This window comes from Pristiophorus japonicus, chromosome 5 (genome assembly GCF_044704955.1).
Source record: "Pristiophorus japonicus isolate sPriJap1 chromosome 5, sPriJap1.hap1, whole genome shotgun sequence".
Taxonomy (NCBI): Eukaryota; Metazoa; Chordata; class Chondrichthyes; family Pristiophoridae; genus Pristiophorus; species Pristiophorus japonicus.
This window is the reverse complement of record NC_091981.1, coordinates 177,172,568-177,191,374: the sequence shown is the minus strand read 5'-3', so window position 1 is coordinate 177,191,374 and position 18,807 is coordinate 177,172,568. Positions and strand designations below refer to the sequence as shown.

The 18,807-nt window shown below is 42.3% G+C and overlaps 1 protein-coding gene across 1 annotated transcript in view; it reads right to left on the bottom strand.

Annotated features, from left to right (window-relative positions):
* The window catches only part of erp44 (endoplasmic reticulum protein 44), a 128,779-nt gene that overhangs the window by 40,072 nt on the left and 69,900 nt on the right, over positions 1 to 18,807 (bottom strand). The window contains exons 4-5 of the mRNA XM_070881120.1: positions 16,245 to 16,360; positions 8,811 to 8,995 (exon numbers count right to left, since the gene is read on the bottom strand). Coding sequence (XP_070737221.1) covers positions 8,811 to 8,995; positions 16,245 to 16,360 — 301 coding nt within the window. The remainder of the gene's footprint in view (positions 1 to 8,810; positions 8,996 to 16,244; positions 16,361 to 18,807) is intronic.

Genomic DNA, 18,807 nt, shown 5'->3' with positions numbered 1-18,807 from the left:
ACGCATTGATCTCCCTTACAGCAATGACAAAAAGCTAGCACTGTAGTACAACACAATTTTAGAAAAGCTAGAGAATTTGCATAAAGAAGTGTTTGCAACCAGAGCAGTGAGAATTGGGGACTTCAATTATCCTCACAGACTGGGATAGTAACGGGGTAAAGAGCAAATAGATGGAGGAATTCCTGAAATATGTACAGGAAAACGTGGGTTTCGAGCCTGACATGCAGTGCTGGATCTAGATCTGAGGAATGAAGTGGGGCAAGCGGAGCATGTTTCAGTGGGAGAGCATTTGGGGAACAGTGATCGTAATAAGGTTTAGAATAGTTATGGAAAAAGACAAAGAACAATCCAGCGTAAAATACTTTACTGGAGGAGGCTAACTTCAGCGAGTTCAAAAAGGATCTGTCCCAGGTGGATTGAAATCAAAAATTAGTTGGCAATACAGAAATTGAACAATGGGAGGAAAGGGTTTGGGTACAGAGTAGACACATTCCCATGAGGGGGAAAGAAAGGGCATCCAAACTTGGATCTCCCTAGATGGCTAAAGGTAGAGGTTAAAATATGAGACAGAAAAAGGAGGCTTATGACAAATGTAAGATTCAGAACACAGTAAAGAATCAAGCTGAATATAGAAGGTACAGAGGAGATCTTAAAAAAAAGGAAATAAGAGCAGCAAAGAATGAGTATGAGAATAGATTAGTGGCTAACATAAAAGGGAACCCAAAAGTCCTTTATAAACACATAGTAAAAGGGTAGTCTAAGGGTGGGCTGATTAGGACAAAATTGTATCTGTCTTCACGGGAGAAGAGGGTGCCTGCAATGTAGCGGTCGAGGAGGAGGCAGTAGCGATATTGGATAGAATAAAAATAGGTAAAAAGGAGGTATTGAAAAGGTTGGCAGTACTCAAAGTAGAAAAGTTATCTGGTCCAGATGGAAGGCACCCTAGATTGCTGAAGGGTGGAAATTGCGGAAGTGCTGCCCACAATCTTGAAATTCTCCCTGGATATGGTGGTGCCAAAGGACTGTAGGATTGCAAATGTTACACCCCTGTTTTTTTTTTTAAATGGGGAAAGGGATAAATCCAGCAACTACAGGCCAGGCAGTCCAACAGTGGGGAAACTTTTCAGTTAATAATCCGGGACAAAAGGAAGTCAACACAGATCTACTAAAGGCAAATAGTGTTTGACTAACTTGATTGAGTTCTTTGATTAAGAAATGGAGAGGGTTGATGTTGTGGATATGGACTATCAAAGATGTGACATAATAGACTTGTTAACAAAATTAAAGCCCACGGGATTAAAGGGACAGTGGCAACATGGATATGAAATTGGCTAAGAAACAGAAAGCAGAGAGTAGTGGTGAACGGTTGTTTTCAGTCTGGAGGGAGGTAGACCGTGGTGTTCCCCAGGGGTTGGTATTAGAACCACTCTCTTTCTGATGTATATTAATGACCTGGACTTGAGTGTACAAAGCATAATTTCAAAGTTTGCAGATGACATGAAACTCAGAAATATAGTAAACAATGAGAAGGATAGTAACAGACTACCAGAAGATATGAACAGATTGGTAAAATGGGCAGACACCTGGCAGATGAAATTCAACACTGAGAAGAGTGAAGTGATACATTTTGGTAAGAATGAGGAGAGGCAATTTGAACTAAATGGAATATTAAAGGGGGTGCAGGAACAGAGAGACCTGAGGGTGTATGTACACACATCTTCGGCAGGACAGGTTGAGAAGGGTGTTAAAAAGCATATGGGATGCTTGGCTGTATTGAGAGAGGAAGAGAGTACAAAAGTAAAGTCGTTATTGTAAACCTTTATAAAACACTGGTTTGGCCTCAGCTGGAGTACAACTACTTGCCTTTGACGTAGTAGAACGTCCCAAGACATTTCACAGGAGTATTATCAAACAAAGTTTGACATCAAGCCACATGAGATATTGGGGCAGAAATTCCGGCCCGCCGGGTCCATATGGACCCCGGAAGGTACCGCAAAAGCTGGTTTTCAGCGCACAATGCGCATGCGCTGAAAACCGGCTTTTCCGATCCGTCAAGCTGGAGCTTGACAGATCTGCCGTATCTCAGCAGCCAAGACATTTGCAAGGGCAAGATTGCGGTATTTATCCACATCTTGCCCAGCAAATGTCCTGAAGACTCTTGCATCTGATAAAAGCAGGCGCATAGCCTACTTTTACAGGTGTAAGAATTTTAAAATACACCAAAACATTTTATTGTTAAAAACCCTTCCCACTACGGTAAGTTTATTTTAAACCATAATTTTAAAAACTTAAAAAAATTGGAAAAATATGTTTTATAATACATAAAAATGTGGTGCATTTCTTCTATATATTTTTTATTAGTGTTTTGGGAGTTTGGGGGGGGGGGGGGGGGGGGAGGGGCGGTAGAAGGCATTCTCATTCACAATAACGGGAATTCCAACTTACGGAGTTCTCATTATTATGAATGAGAATATACTTTACCTGATTGGCTGTCCAGAGCTACTTGACTGCAGCTCCAGCCCTGCGCATATCTTGACGTGCACGCGGTGCGATGCGATGCGGTCAGTGGAGGCCTTAGGACCGGGAACTCACGTGGGCGCAGCAGCTTCAGGTAAATGTGCATCTTTTTAAAAAAGTTTTTCCCTCGATCGCCTGCGGGAAGCAGCCGACCGGGATTTCTGGGCCATTATGACAGATAGGTTTTAAGGAGCGTCTTAGAGGAGGAAAGAGAGATAGAGAGGTTTAGGGAGGGATTTCCAGAGCTTAGGGATAGGCAGCAGATGGCATGGTTCCCAATGGTGGAGCAATTAGTGTTCAATTCTGTGCACCACACTTTAAGGAAGGATGTCAAGACCTTGGTGAGGTACAGGAGAATTACTAGAATGGTATCAGGGATTAGGGACTTCAGTTCTGTGGCGAGATTGGAGAAGCTGGGGTTGTACTCCTTACAGCAGAGAAGGTTAAGAGGAGTTTTAATACATCTGTTCAAAATCATGGATGGTTTTAATAGAGTAAATAAGGAGAAACAGTTTCCAGTGGCAGAAGGGTCGTTGACCAGAGGATGCGATTTAAGCCACGAGTAAATTTGCATAGGGTAAATAAGATTAGAGAGATGAAAGCGTGGCTCAAAGATTGGTTTGGGAGAAATGTGTTTCGATTCATGGGATACATGGGGAGCTGTTCTGTCGGGGCGGGCTTCACTTGAACCAGGCTGGGACCAGTGTCCTGGCAAATCGAATAACTAGGGTTGTAGATAGTTATTTAAACTAAATAAGTGGAGGGGGGGGAGGGGGAGTGGGGGAGGAATCAGGTGGGCGGAAATTTTAAAAGTCAAAAAGTGAAAGGAGAAGGCAATAGTGCAGGGTAGTGATAGGGGTAATGATAACCAGAGTGTGACAGGAAGGGACAGAGCATATAAACATGAGTGCATCAGAAAGTGGGGTCAGAGTAGAGAAAAATAGTAAAAAGACAAAATTAAAAGCTTGTTATCTGAATGCATACAACATTCGTAACAAGATAGATGAGTTGACGGCACCAATAGAAATCAATGGGTATGATCAGATAGCCATTACAGAGACATGGTTGCAAGGTGACCAATGCTGGGAACTGAATATTCAGGGCTATTTGCCATTTCAGAAGGATAGGCAGAAAGGAAAAGAAGTGGGGTAGCTCTGTTAATAAAGGATGAGATCAGTGCAGTAGTGAGAAACGATATTGGCTTAGAAGATCAAGATGTAGAATCAGTTTGGGTGGAGATAAGAAATAATAAGGGAAAGAGGTCACTGGTGGGAATAGTCTGTAGGCCCCCTAACAGTAGCTACGCTGTAGGGCAGAGTATAAATCAAGAAATAATGGAGGCTTGTAAGAAAGGTACGGCAATAATCATGGGCAATTTTAATCTTCATATTGACTGGACAAATCAAATTGTCAAAGGTAGCCTTGAGGAAGAGTTCATAGAATGTATTTGGGATGGTAGTGTAACAAAATTTGCAGACGACACAAAGATTGGTGGGAAAGCGGGTTGTGTAGAGGGCACAGAGAGGCTGCAAAGAGATTTAGATAGGTTAAGCGAGTGGGCTAAGGTTTGGCAGATGGAATACAATGTCGGAAAATGTGAGGTCATCCACCTTGAAAAAAAGCAGTTAAAGGGAATATTATTTGAATGGGGAGAAATTACAACATACTGCGATGCAGAGGGACCTGGGGGGTCCTTGTGCATGAATCCCAAAAAGTTAGTTTGCAGGTGCAGCAGGTAATCAGGAAGGCGAATGGAATGTTGGCCTTCATTGCGAGAGGGATGGAGTACAAAAGCAGGGAGGTCCTGCTGCAATTGTATAGGGTATTGGTGAGGCCGCACCTGGAGTACTGCGTGCAGTTTTGGTCACCATACTTAAGGAAGGATATACTGGCTTTGGAGGGGTTACAGAGACGATTCACTTGGCTGATTCCGGAGATGAGGGGGTTACCTTATGATGATAGATTGAGTAGACTGGGTCTTTACTCGTTGGAGTTCAGAAGGATGAGGGTAATCTTATAGAAACATTTAAAATAATGAAAGGGATAGACAAGATAGAGGCAGAGAGGTTGTTTCCACTGGTCGGGGAGACTAGAACTAGGGGGCACAGCCTCAAAATACGGGGGAGCCAATTTAAAACCGAATTGAGAAGGAATTTCTTCTCCCAGAGGGTTGTGAATCTGTGGAATTCTCTGCCCAAGGAAGCAGTTGAGGCTAGCTCATTGAATGTATTCAAATCACAGATAGATAGATTTTTAACCAATAAGGGAATTAAGGGTTATGGGGAGCGGGCGGGTAAGTGGAGCTGAGTCCACGGCCAGATCAGCCATGATCTTGTTGAATGGCGGAGCAGGCTCGAGTGGGCTAGATGGCCTACTCCTGTTCCTAATTCTTATGTTCTTATGTTTTTAGAAGAATACATTGTGGAACCAACCAGGGAGCAAACTATTTTATATCTGGCAATGTGTAATGAGACTGGTAATTTATAATGGGAAACCGGGAAATGGCAGAGACTTTGAATAAATATTTTGTATCGGTCTTCACAGTTGAAGACACTAAAAGCATCCCAATAATTGATAATCAAGGGGCTATTGGGAGGGGGAAAGTTTAAAACAATCAATCGAGAAAAAGTACTCGGCAAACTAATGGGACTAAAGATGGATAAGTCCTCTCGACCTGATGGCCTGCATAGAAACATAGAAAATAGGTGCAGGAGTAGGCCATTCGGCCCTTCGAGTCTGCACCGCCATTCAATAAGATCATGGCTGATCATTCCTTCAGTACCCCTTTCCTGCTTTCTCTCCATACCCCTTGATCCCCTTAACCGTAAGGGCCATATCTAACTCCCTCTTGAAAATATCCAATGAACTGGCATCAACAACTCTGTGGCAGGGAATTTCACAGGTCAACAACTCTGAGTGAAGAAGTTTCTCCTCATCTCAGTCCTAAATGGCCTACCCCTTATCCCAAGACTATGTCCCCTGGTTCTGGACTTCCTCAACATCGAGAACATTCTTCCCGCATCTAACTTGTCCAGTCCAGTCAGAATCTTATATGTTTCTATGAGATCCCCTCTCATCCTTCTAAACGCCAGTGAATAAAGGCTCAGTTGATCCAGTCTCTCCTCATATGACAGCCCAGCCATCCCTGGAATCAGTCTGGTGAACCTTCGCTGCACTCCCTCAATAGCAAGAACGTTCTTTCTCAGACTAGGAGACCAAAACTGAACACAATATTCCAGGTGAGGCCTCACTAAGGCCCTGTACAACTGCAGTAAGACCTCCCTGCTTCTATATTCAAATCCCCTAGCAAGAAGGCCAACATACCATTTGCCTTCTTTACCACCTGCTGTACCTGCGTGCCCACTTTCAGTGACTGATGAACCATGACACCCAGGTCTCGTTGCACCTCCCCTTTTTCTAGTCTGCCGCCATTCAGATAATATTCTGCCTTCGTGTTTTTGCCCCAAAATGGATAACCTCACATTTATCCACATTATACTGCATCTGCCATGTATTTGCCCACTCACCTAATCTGTCCAAGTCACCCTGCAGCCTCTTAGCGTCCTCCTCACAGCTCACACCGCCACCCAGTTTAGTGTCATCCGCAAACTTGGAGATATTATACTCTATTCCTTCATCCAAATCGTTAATGTATATTGTAAAGAGCTGGAGTCCCAGCACTGAGCCCTGCGGCAGCCCACTAGTAACTGCCTGCCATTCTGAAAAGGACCCGTTTATCCCGACTCTCTGCTTGCTTTCTGTCTGCCAACCAATTCTCTATCCACGTCAGTACATTACCCCCAATACCATGCGCTTTGATTTTGTACACCAATCTCTTGTGCGGGACCTTGTCAAAAGCCTGTTGAAAGTCCAAATACACCACATCCACTGGTTCTCCTTTGTCCACTCTACTAAAATTCCCTGGATTCTGGAAAGGTCCTAGCAGATTGGAAAACTGCAAATGTAACGCCCCTATTTAAGAAAGGAGGGAGACAGAAAGCAGGAAACTATAGACCAGTTAGCCTAACATCTGTCATTGGGAAAATGCTGGAGTTCACTATTAAAGGTAGTAGCAGCAGGACATTTAGAAAATCATAATATAGTGGAGCAGAATCAGCATGGTTTTATGAAAGGGAAATCATGTTTGACAAATTTGCTGAAGTTCTTTGAAGATGTAACGAACAGGGTAGATAAAGGGGAACCAGTAGATGTCATGTATTTGGTTTTCCAGAAGGCATTCAATAAAGTGCCACATAAAAGTTTACTGCACAAGATAAGAGCTCACGGGGTAAGGGGTAATATATTAACATGGATAGAGGATTGGTTAACTAACAGAAAACAGAGTCGGGATAAAATGAGTCATTTTCAGTTTGGCAAACTGTAACTCGTGGGGTGCCACAAGGATCAGTGCTGGGGCCTCAACTATTTACAATTTATATTAATGACTTGGATGAAAGAACCGAGTGTAATGTAGTCAAATTTGCTGATGATACAAAGATAGTTGGGAAAGAAAGTATTGAGGAGGATGCAAATAATCTGCAAAGGGATATAGATAGGCTAAGTGAGGGGCAAAAATTTGGCAGGTGGAGTATAATGTGGGAAAATGTGAGGTTATCCACTTTGGTAGGAAAAATAAAAAAAGCATTTGATCTGGAGGTCCTTGTACATGAAACACAAAAAGTTAGCATGTAGGTACAGCAAGTAATTAGGAAAGTAAATGAAATGTTGGCCTTTACTGCAAGGGAGATGGAGTATAAAAGTAGGGAAGTCCTGCTACAACTATACAGGGCGTTGGCGAGACCACACCTCGAGTACTGCGTACAGTTTTGGTCTCTTTATTTAAAGGAAGTATATATACTTGCATTGGAGGCAGTTCAGAAAAGGTTTACAAGGTTGATTCCTGAGATGAAGGGGTTGTCTTATGAAGAAAGGTTGAGCAGGTTGGGCCTGCTTAGAGTTTAGAAGAATGAGTGGTGATCTTATTAAAATGTACAAGATTCTGAGGGGGCGGGACAGGGTAGATGCGGAGAAGATGTTTCCCCTGGTGGGGGAATCTAGAACTAGGGGGGCATAGTTTCAGAATAAGGGGTCGCCCATTTAAAACAGAAATGAAGTGGAATTTCTTCTCTCAGAGGGTCGTGAATCTTTGGAATTCTCTACATCAGAGAGCTGTGGTGGCTGGGTCATTGAATATATTTAAGGTGGAGATAGACACATTTTTGAATGATAAGGGAGTCAAGGGTTATGGGGAGCGGGCAGAGAAGTGGAGTTCAGGCCAAGATCAGATCAGCCTTGATCTTATGAATGGCAGAGCAGGCTTGAGGGGCCGAATGGCCTACAGTCCTGCTCTTATTTCTTTTTTTAAGTTTTCTCAAAATACAGGTCTTTTCACTATAGTAAGTATTTACTATGGCACAGAAGTGAAATTTCAGACAGCCTGAGGCAAGATTTGTGCTGTAAGAGAGATTTGCACATTGCACAAACTAAAGACATTCACATTAACCTTTTGAAGAATTTCAAATTAAAAAAAAAATCAATGAGGCCAACTGTAGCAACTCTTACCCCCTCCATTCCCGATCTCACTACTTTGATTGTCAACTAACTTAGTAGAAACCTAGGATCTCTGGTATGTTTGGATTAGGTCTAGCATTTTCAACACTGGACTGGAAACCTGGCTTGACTATTTCTTTCCTGAACATTCTGTCCTTCCCACTCTAGTCATTTGTGCATCCAGTTTAAAGTGTTATGTATGCAACATAAAACACACCAGAATAGTTAGTTAGCATTTTCAACAAAAAAGGCAAAATGTTCTTATAATTAACAAAGACATAATGACGATATACAACAGCTTTCATTTCAAGTATTCCCTTCTAATGAAAAGTTTTCTTAATTTATGTTGGATTCAATGCATTTGGCAGCTTCTTTGTAGGATTTTGAATGTGAAAATTTCCTCATTAGAGCAATTTATTAGGTGAAACATAATTGAACCAGTTTTTGGGAAGAATCACTGCCCCGTGGCATCATTCTGATTTGGCTTTTTCTGAAATAGATGCACGTACATTATTGCAAGATTTTTTTTTAATTGAATAGTTGAGGCTGATGAGTGCATTAATTTTCAGTCTTTGTCATGAAACATATATTTTACCTAGATTGTCATGAGTAAAATAATTACCTTGGATAATCACATAATTTAGATCATTGCTTCAAATGAACTTCTTGACCTAGAAAGCTTTGGTTTTGAAAACACATCATACAAATTGCTTGAACTCTGCAGGTCTAATGTGCAGACTTACATTAACTGTTTCCAATTCATCCAGATTCAGAATCTCTTGAACAGGATCATTTTTCTGCTGCTTGACGAAGTCTGCCAGTGCACTTACTGATCTTTGACCTCTGTACTCCCTCTTCATCATCATCCCATTCCTGAACAATTTCAATGTTGGGTACTTACTAATTCGGTACCTTTGTGCTATATCCGCTGTAAGAGAGTCATAAGAATATGAAATACATAACTAGTAATAATTGAAGCTACCTGGTTACTGTACTCTAATAACTGCAGACAGACTCCAAGGCATGAAGCTGATTTATTCAAAAATGGAAATAAGGCAATCAATGGCTCCAACTTTGACTAAATGCAGCACACGAGCCTAGGCATTGAACGGAAAAAAAGACCAACAGACTTTAAAGAAAGTCCCGATAAACAGAAATTCTTACTTTTCCAAGAAATTTAGTTTTTCAGATCCACTTTTTAGACTTGACAGCAGATAACAGCTGCCTTAAAATAACTGCTTAAATATTATCTCTGTAAATTGTTTAGGGACGAATAAGCAGCACAGATGCAATCTAACAGTATTCAAAATACAGGATAATGCAGGCTAGCAGATGCAATAGCCTTTAAACTGACATTAGCTGTTTGTGGAATGCTTTGGAAATAAATGCTCTAAGACAGCACATAATTCCTACTTAACTTTTGATAGGCATTCCCCAAGAAAAAAAAAGTGTGAGGAAAAGAAAGTAATTTGCCCTAAATCTGAAAATTCTTATCCCAGTTAAGACAAAAGCCACAGGTTTGTGAAGTTCAAGAAACATTTCTCATTACTGGATGAAAGACGACCAATGTCCATCTAATTCACCTTCTACCATGCTGGTAGTCGCATAATACAATAATAATGGAATTGTTAAGTAATCATAGAAACTAATCTCTTAATTAGTCTACAACAGACACAGAATCAAGAGTCAAAAACTAAGCAGAGCAATGGACTGACGGAAGGATGACATGCCGGAATCTGCCCTCTTCAATGTCAGATGTAAACAGGCATCAAGTCTTGTACACAACTATCTATGACTGAAGCAACACCACAAGTTATTATTACTAAAACTAGGAGCTGGATTTTCGGTTCTGCTCATTTCGGGGCAGTAAAGTTTGCACCCAGAAACAGTTTGTGCCTCAGTCAGCAAAATTCATCAGCTGCTCCCAGAGTGTGGGGTGGTGTGCTAAGGCACCTCTCTTAGGGCGCTAGGCTGACTGAGCAAGCAAAAATCCCAAGCTAAACAGCTGGTTTGGGAGCGCTAAAAAACAATCACACTTACCTGAGGCCAACATTACTTACTTCACTGCAGCCGCTACAGCTCGGACCGCCCGCTTTCACCGGCGGTCCCAGCTCTGTGGAGCGCTAAGGGTTGGGCGGCAGACAAAAATCAAGCCAGTGTCGCAACCAGGGGCATTGCACACCGGCTCGCCTCTTCCGGGAGGTAATGCTCCGCAACGCAGGTAGCTGGCCGCCTGTCCAGAAGTGCTTACCCTCACCATTGCCGCCCCTCCGGGGGGCTAACAGGGACAGCAGAAGACCGAAAATCTAGCCCTAGGCCTTTATATTCATGCAAGAGCTGCATCTCAACATTCTTGCAGAATACAAGTAAAGTTTCAAACAGATGCTGCCTGCGGAGTTCTGCACTTCAATTTCTGCAGCCAGGAGCAGAAGAAGGATAGTTGGAGCATGCATCAGGATATGGGAAATCTCTTTCACCATGCCCTTTTGTGCTCTCAAGAAGCAAGGGTAATTTCAAGTGGCATCAGTCTAATATGCCATCTAATGTGTGGAAAAAAGGACACAGAGCTCCAAGAAATTAATTTGATGCTGAAATTTGTGGATAATTATGAAAGGAGGAATTTGGACAAAAATTACAGTATGATCACTGAGGAATTAAATAAAATAACTATAACGCTCGTGATTTATTGTCCAGAAACATTCTACGATGGGCAAGTTAATTTCATCTGCCACAAGTTTAGATTGCAGCAAGTTGAGATTCTATGTAGGAAGGATGGGTTTAATTACCAACTAACATGACTTTCATTTAGAATAGAGACAGTAGCTGAAATGCCATTAAAGTTTTGTGAAAGGCAGACAAGTAGACCTTGACAGAATTTGCTCTTTAAAAAAAATGGCCAGAAGCTACAAGTGATCAGAGGACAAATTTAGAGCACCAAATGCAGATTCTCTTTCACTTCCCACTGCAAAGAGCTCTTCTGGAGGACAGAGGGAATATAACAACTTAGTCAGAACCATACAAATATATTCAATGTGTTTGCTCAACAGCCAAACTGTTTAGGTCTGAATAGAAAAGCAACCCACTTTGTTGGAGTACAGATGGGTAGAGATTAACTAGAGACCATCAAGTTATAATATAAGATAGTCACCAAGAAATCCAAGAGGGAATTCAGAAGAAACTTCTTTACCCAAAAAGTGGTGAGAATGTGAAACTCGCTACCAGAGGGAGTGATTAAAGTGAATAGGTACAGATGCCTTTAGGGGGAGGCTAGACAAGCATGAGGGAACAGGGAATAGAGGGTTATGCTGATAGATTTAGATGAGGAAAGATGTGAGGAGGCTCGAGTGGAACGTAAACACCAGCATGGACTGGTTGGGCCAAATGGCCTATTTCTGTGCCGTATATCCTATGTAGTTTAGCGGTGCAGCAACAAAATCCAGCCAATAAAGATAAAGGTTGTATGTTCTCATTTCACCTTCCTGGATGCAGAGAAATGTCAGATATCCAAAAGTTTAAGAGTAACAAAATCAATTTATGGTTTCCCCAGGTGAAAAGCAAAAGCCAACAGGCTAGTCATAGCTTGTGTGAGAACAGGCTTTCCATTAGCTGTGAATTAGATGAACCATGGCTTTAATTCTACTTCATTCTAAAGACAACTCTTGCATAAGAGCAGAGAGTAAATCTCACTGCAGAAATGATGATTCCTGGTACAGTTGAAGTTCTACACAACACAAGTACACCACTTGACAAGTCAAGAAATATAAAAACAGATTGCAAGAGCTTCTACAAGTATGTAAAAAAGAAGAGTAGAAAAAGTAAGCATTGGTCCCTTGGAGGCTGAGACAGGAGAAATTATAATGGGGAATAAGGAAATGTCAGAAACAAATTTTGTATCGTGGTTTTATGAAAGGGAAATTGTGTTTGACAAAATTTTAGTTTTTTTGAGACTGTAACTAGCAGGGTAGATAAAGGGGAACCAGTAGATGTAGTATATTTGTATTTCCAAAGAGCATTCGATAAGGTGACACATAAAAGGTTGCTACACAAGATAAGAGCTCATGGGGTCAAACAGAGAATTGGTTAACAGACAGAAAACAGAGAGTAGGGATAAATGGGTCATTTTCAGGATGGCAGGCTGTAACTTTTGCGGTGCCGCAAGGATCAGTGCTTGGGCCTCAGCTATTTACAATTTATATTAATGATTTAGATGAAGAGTAAGAAAGTCTTTTTACAATTGTATAGGGGTTTGGTGAGACCACACCTGGAGTACTGTGCACAGGTTTGGTCTCCTTATCTGAGGAAGTATATTTTTGCCTTAGAGGCAGTGCAACGAAGGTTCACTCGATTGATTCCTGGGATGAGAGCGTTGCCCTATGAGAGAGTGAGTACATTGGGCCTACACTCTCTGGAGTTTAGAAGAATGAGAGGTGTTCTCATTGAAACATACAAAATTCTGAGGGGGATTGACAGGGTAGATGCCGAGAGGTTATTTCCCCTGGCTGGAGACTTGGAACTAGGGGGCATAGTCTCAGGATAATGGGTTGGCCATTTAAGAGTGAGATGAGGAGGAATTACTTCACTCAGAGGGTTGTGAAGCTTTGGAATTCTCAACCCCGAAAGGGCTGTGGTTGCTGAATCATTGAATATATTCAAGGCTGATAAAGATAGATTTTTGGACCCTCGGGGAATCTGGAGTTGAGGTCGAAGATCAGCCATGACCTTACTGAATGGCGGAGCAGGCTTGAGGAGCCGTAAGGCCTACTTCTGTTATTAATTCTTATGTTCACCTAACAGCAATATAAACATTTCACAGGCTAGACAGTCATTATAGAGCATATTAGTAATGCAGATGCACTATCAACTACTGCAAGAAAATTCCCAGCATCAATTTTACTGTGCATTAATCAGGTCAACAAGGGAAGCAATATGGGGAAAAAAGTAGGGCAATGGGACCAAGTGGATAGCTCTTTCAGAGAGTTAGCACAGATTTGATGGGCCAAATGTCATCTTTCTGTTCTGTAAAATTCTACAATTCCAAGTCAGAATCAAAGTATTGCATTGAAGGAATGACAAACAACAGACCCATGATATACCAGTCAATGATGCTCTTCAATATAAATGACCTGATCGTCAACTGACGTAGGATCTCCAGATGAACCTCCTAGATTTGGAATGGTGTCAGAAAGACCAACATGAGAGATTGCATGTCTTCACTTGAGCATTATTCCACTGGGAATATTCTGGTAATGGGTGGTGATTGTAATTTCCAGTATAAATCAGGAGGCGGTGGAAGTGCTGCGCTTGGCTGAAGGAATTAGCATGGGGCTTGTGCCATTTTCATGGATGGGTCTAATTCATATCAAACCTGTGAGCTTCCAATAGGGAGCACATTTCGTGCTGCCAGCTTGCCGAGTGGGACGGCGGGAAATCCTGCAGGGTAGCCACGACTTAAAGGCATCCTACAGCACCTTAAATGGAAGGTACTTTGTACAGTGGTGGATAGCAGACAGCAAGACTGTGCAGGAGCAACCAAGGTCATCGGACCAGGTCCCCAGCTTCTTTAATGCAGTGGTGGAGGTGCAGATTGACCAACTGACCAGCAGGACAGAGGTCCTCTTTCTCTCCGATGAATGTTGGGTGTCAAGACAAAATAGCTAATAGGCACGGAAAGAGATGGCAGAAAATTTCAATGCCATTAGCATTGTCCCCAGTCTTGGCTACAGTGCAGGAAATCATTTCATAATCTGACCAGGGATAGAAAGACAAGACTCTCCTTCACATCTCTTACGTTCAATACAGCTCTGTTGGACCCTACTTTAGCCTCAGCACATTAATTCCCCTCCGCATTGCTCTCCTCGGGTCAGCAGGGAACACTTCACCGCACCTCCATCCTGTTTGCATTCAGACCCTCAAAACCTACCACTGGCTTCACAACTACTTCTTCCTCCTCTTAGCTACACCTGTTGCTTCTTCCAGTCATCATGCATGCTATGGTAAGCTGGCTCATACATGTTGAAAACTCAAACAGGTCACATATTAACCACTTCCACTCTTATTGCAAGAGAAGCTGGCAGACAACAGGAAGGAGAGAAGCAGAACAGCAGGAAGAATTGCCATTCTACAGACACCGACAGAAGAGGCCACCATTGATATTAATGACAGAGAGAGTATACAGTACTGGAGATGGTAAGAGGTGGTGGTGAGGTAGAATTGGGTGTCGTCAGCCTACATCTGGAACTTGATGGATGATGTCTCAAAGGGGCAACATGTAGATGAGACATAGGAGGGGGCCAACAATAAATCTGTGCTAAAAGGTCCTCCTCCAACAGTCACTCCACATGTTGCCTTCATTGCAGAGCAGTTACGAAGCACTATCACATCAGACACTGTGGGCTATATTGGAAGACATCATCAGACCTATCCAGGGATCAGAATGATGGTTGAGGACTTCAAATGTCTACTCTATGCATTAATGAGGCTCCCACCTGAGTCAGACAGGTATCTTGGACGGCTAAGAAAAGGTCCCAATTATGGTGGTGGTGGGTGAAAATCGAGTAGGAACGGGGGAAATTTTTCAGAAGCAATTTTAATTGCGTTGCCGACCATTCCCGTTGGGCATTGTTGATTGAAAGGTCCTCCCTACCCCGCCAAGTGTTATGTTGCCACTTCAACCATACATACCATTTTGGTTTCAGTACTACCCTTGAAACGCAAACAGGACAGTAACAACACAAAAATCATTTCCAGTGTGTCCGGGTTAAGGAGGTTGAAAAAAAAAAAGTCTGCTAGGTTTCCGTGCTCATGTTGGCCAATTCTCGCTATAGAATTCAGGTTGGGTTAGCATTGGACTTGGCTGTAATGTTGTACATACAGAGTTTAGAAGAATGAGAAGTGATCTCATTGAAACATAAAACATTTTTTACAGGGCTTGACAGGGTAGATGCTGGGAGGATGTCTCCAATGGCTGGGGTCACAGTCTCAGAATAAGGGGTTGGCCATTTAGGACTGAGATGAGGAGAAATTTATTTACTGAAAGGATTGTGAATCTTTGGAATTCTCTACCCCAGAGGGCTGTGGATGCTGAGTCATTGAGTACATTCAAGACAAGATCGATAGATTTTTGGATACAAAAGTAATCGTGGGATAGGCGGATGGTGCAGGAAGTTGCAGTTGAGGTAGATCAGCCATGATCTTATTGAATGGTGGAGCAGGCTCGAAGAAACGATTTGCCTCCTTTCTAATGTTATGTTGTCATGGTTGAACAGTCTGCCAACATTCAAGATCTAGACCCAAATATGAAGAATGGTCATTTGGATGAGACACTGGATGGCAGCTGCCTTGCTGTGTAACCTTCAGCAGGAGATTTAGAGAAAGCTGCCTTTTTCTCAAAAACCTAACTGGTTCACTAATGCTCTTCAGGGAAGGGAAACAAAAAACAAAACACACTATTCCCCACTTTTGGAAGGGATGAAGGAATATGGGGCATAGTGGTGGGGGTTGGGGGAAATCAAGAAGGTTTTGCTTGGTTGAAAATAGCCCCAAGAAGGATGTGTTACAAAAAGACATGAACAAACCCACAAACTTTCAATAACTGCTCAAAAGGTCATCATTTTGATTTGTAATTCAAACATTGTAGGAACGTTCTTTTTGTAATAGGAGAAAGTAAAGCAAACTTTAGTTCAACTTTCAGCTTTGAATTTTAAACCAACATGTTGGCAATTGCTGCTTCTGGAAAATATTCAAAGCTGAGAGAAGACTGGGCATCAAATGCCAAACTCATCCGAGCATAATATTCTTAATGAATTTGATTCTATATTCCACTTCTATTGAGAAATGCTCCTTCAAAATACAATTCAATTATATTTTACATTTGGATCAGCATTTCTATAAACTGTTGATTTAAACCTCTAGAGTTAAACTCATAGTATAGCAGAGCTATTCATTCATTGATAAATTCAATACGGAGACTAGCTAAACTTTTAGATTAACCATGGTATCAGATTGCAGAAGCAGGCAACATGCAGCCGACACTTGGCAATGGGTTAGCTTTTCAAATGCATGGGACACAAGAGCAAATTGTACCAATGTGCGACACCACTTAGCTGTTGCTACTTTTCATATTTTGTGCCCAACCTCATTGGTCTGCTTCCAAAGTATCTTCAAGCTTGGTTACTCACAATGCTGGTCACAATCAACCCTGGCAAAGACTACATGCTTTGAGTCTGGAAATTCATCTTTCACAACCGAGGAGGCCTCTTCAAAGATGGGATGCAGCATTTGACTGAATCTACACCTGGTGAAAAAAAAATGAATTAATTGCACTCAAGTCTAAACTACACAAGATAATAACACAACAATGTTCTTTATTGTTCAAGTTCCTTTAACTTATTCATTTCTTGCATTGTTCCTTACTTTATTTTTTACAGCAGGTCAGTCAGTATCTATGGAGAGAACAGACTAGTTACTGTTTTGGTGCACACCCTTCTTTCAAACTGAAAAATAGGAGGCAGATAGGTGCATTAATACAATCAGAAAAAGGGGAGTGGAAAAATAAAGACAGAGACAAACTCAGAAGAGTCATGAGTGAAATAGAAATCTCAGTCAAACAATGTCTTAATTTTCTGTCAATTACATGACTGAGGTTACATCATTATACTCATGATTCCACTCGGTTTATAGATTACTTTACATATTGCACTCCTCCCATTTTTCTGATTGTATGTCTGTCTGCATGTCATTTTTTATTTTGGAAGAAGAATTTGCACCCGCAACATTAGCTTGTCTTTTCTCTCCACAGATGCCGATTGACCTGTGCGCTTTCAGTATTTTGCGTTTTTGTTTGACTTCCAGCATCTGCAGTATTATATTGTTTTTTTTTTTACTTTTAAGGATGGCCTTGTCACTCAGTTACAATACATAATTTAGCAAGTTTGTTTTTTCCGAGAAGGCACCATAGAGAATTATGCTACATGGGTCTAGTCTTTTCTTGCCTAGATTCTGAACTGGGAAGTTAGGATCAAAGCTTCATATGTCTAATCTCAACCACAATTTTGTTTTCTGCCCGCACACAAACTCCTCCTCCTACCTGGCCACAAAATCTTATTAAAAACTTCAAGACTTTGGTAATGTTTGTGCTTAAAGCCAACCAAATACATCTGGTTAATTTCAGCATCTGTAATGCAAAAGTCACTTTACAAGCAAATAGTCTTGCCATCAACCCTTTAAACTTTAAGTTGATGCTCATTTTTGTGTCTCTTCTCTCAACAAGTTGTTTCAACCGTGAAGACCATCAGGAAGAGGAGTGAGTTACTGGACCGGATCTTATGAGAGCTTAAATTCAGACACAGTAATTACTCTTATCATCATAGGCGGTCCCTCGAATGTGGCTGACTTGCTTCCACATCAAAAGGGATGAGTTCATAGATGGTTCAATGAAGGACCCAATATTCCAGTCCTGAACTCCAGGGGTGGAAGATGCCTGTACTTGCATATCAGCCACCACACAGGCTTGACAGAGCTAGGCCTTGATCCAGGGCAAGGATTAACCTGCTCTGCTGCATGGACCTAGAGCGCACACAAATCGCCATGTGGGCTGGCCCATGCTGCCCTTGGCTCTTCTGGGCCCCGAACCTTCATTTGAGCTCTCTTAGTATTGTCTTCGAGGAGGAGCTTATAAGAAGTAGAAAGAAATCGAAAGGTGACGTCACAGCCAAGGGGGTAAGTGATTGGTGAGTAGTTTTTCTCCTCTTTATCAGTAAGTAACCTTTTAGCATTGTTGTTGCCAAATTAAGTTAATCTAAGGGTTAAGTCATGGCAGGAGAGCTCGGACATGCGTTATGCTCCTCCTGTAATATGTGGGAAGTCGACTACGTGTGCGGGAAGTGCATCGCCTGCAGCTCCGCATTGCGGTACTGGAGCTGCGGGTGGATTTACTCTGGAGCATCCACGATGCTGAGAATGACATGAATAGCACGTTTAGTGAGTTGGTCTTACTGCAGGTAAAGGGTACACAGCCAGACAGGGAATGGGTGACCAACAGGAAGAGGAGTGCAAGGAAGGTAGTGCAGGGGTCCCGAGGTCATCCCCCTGCAAAACAGATACACCGCTTTGGGTACTGTTGAGAGGGATGACTCATCAGGGGAGGGCAGCAGCAGCCAAGTTCATGGCACCGTGGGTGGCTCTGCTGCACAGGAAAAAGAGTGGGAGAGCTATAGTGGTAGCAGATTCTATTGTAAGGGGAATAGGTAGACGTTTCTGCAGCCGCAACCGAGACTCCAGGATGGTATGTTGCCTCCCTGGTGCAAGGGTCAAGGATGTCTCGGAGCGGGTGCAGGACATTTTAAAAAGGGAGGGTGAACAGCCAGTTGTCGTGGTGCATATAAGTACCAACAATATCGGTTAAAAAATGGGATGAGGTCCTAAGAGACGAATTTAGGGAGCTAGGAGCTAAATTAAAAAGTAGGACCTCAAAAGTAGTGATCTCAGGATTGCTACCAGTGCCACGGGCTAGTCAGAGTAGGAATTGCAGGATAGCTCAGATGGATACGTGGCTTGAGAAGTGGTGCACAAGGGAGGGATTCAAATTCCTGGGACATTGGAACCGGTTCTGGGGGAGGTGGGACCAGTACAATCCGGACGGTCTGCACCTGGGCAGGACCGAAACCAATGACCTAGGGGGAATGTTTGCTAATGCTATTGGGGAGGAGTTAAACTAATATGGCAGGAGGATGGGAACCTATG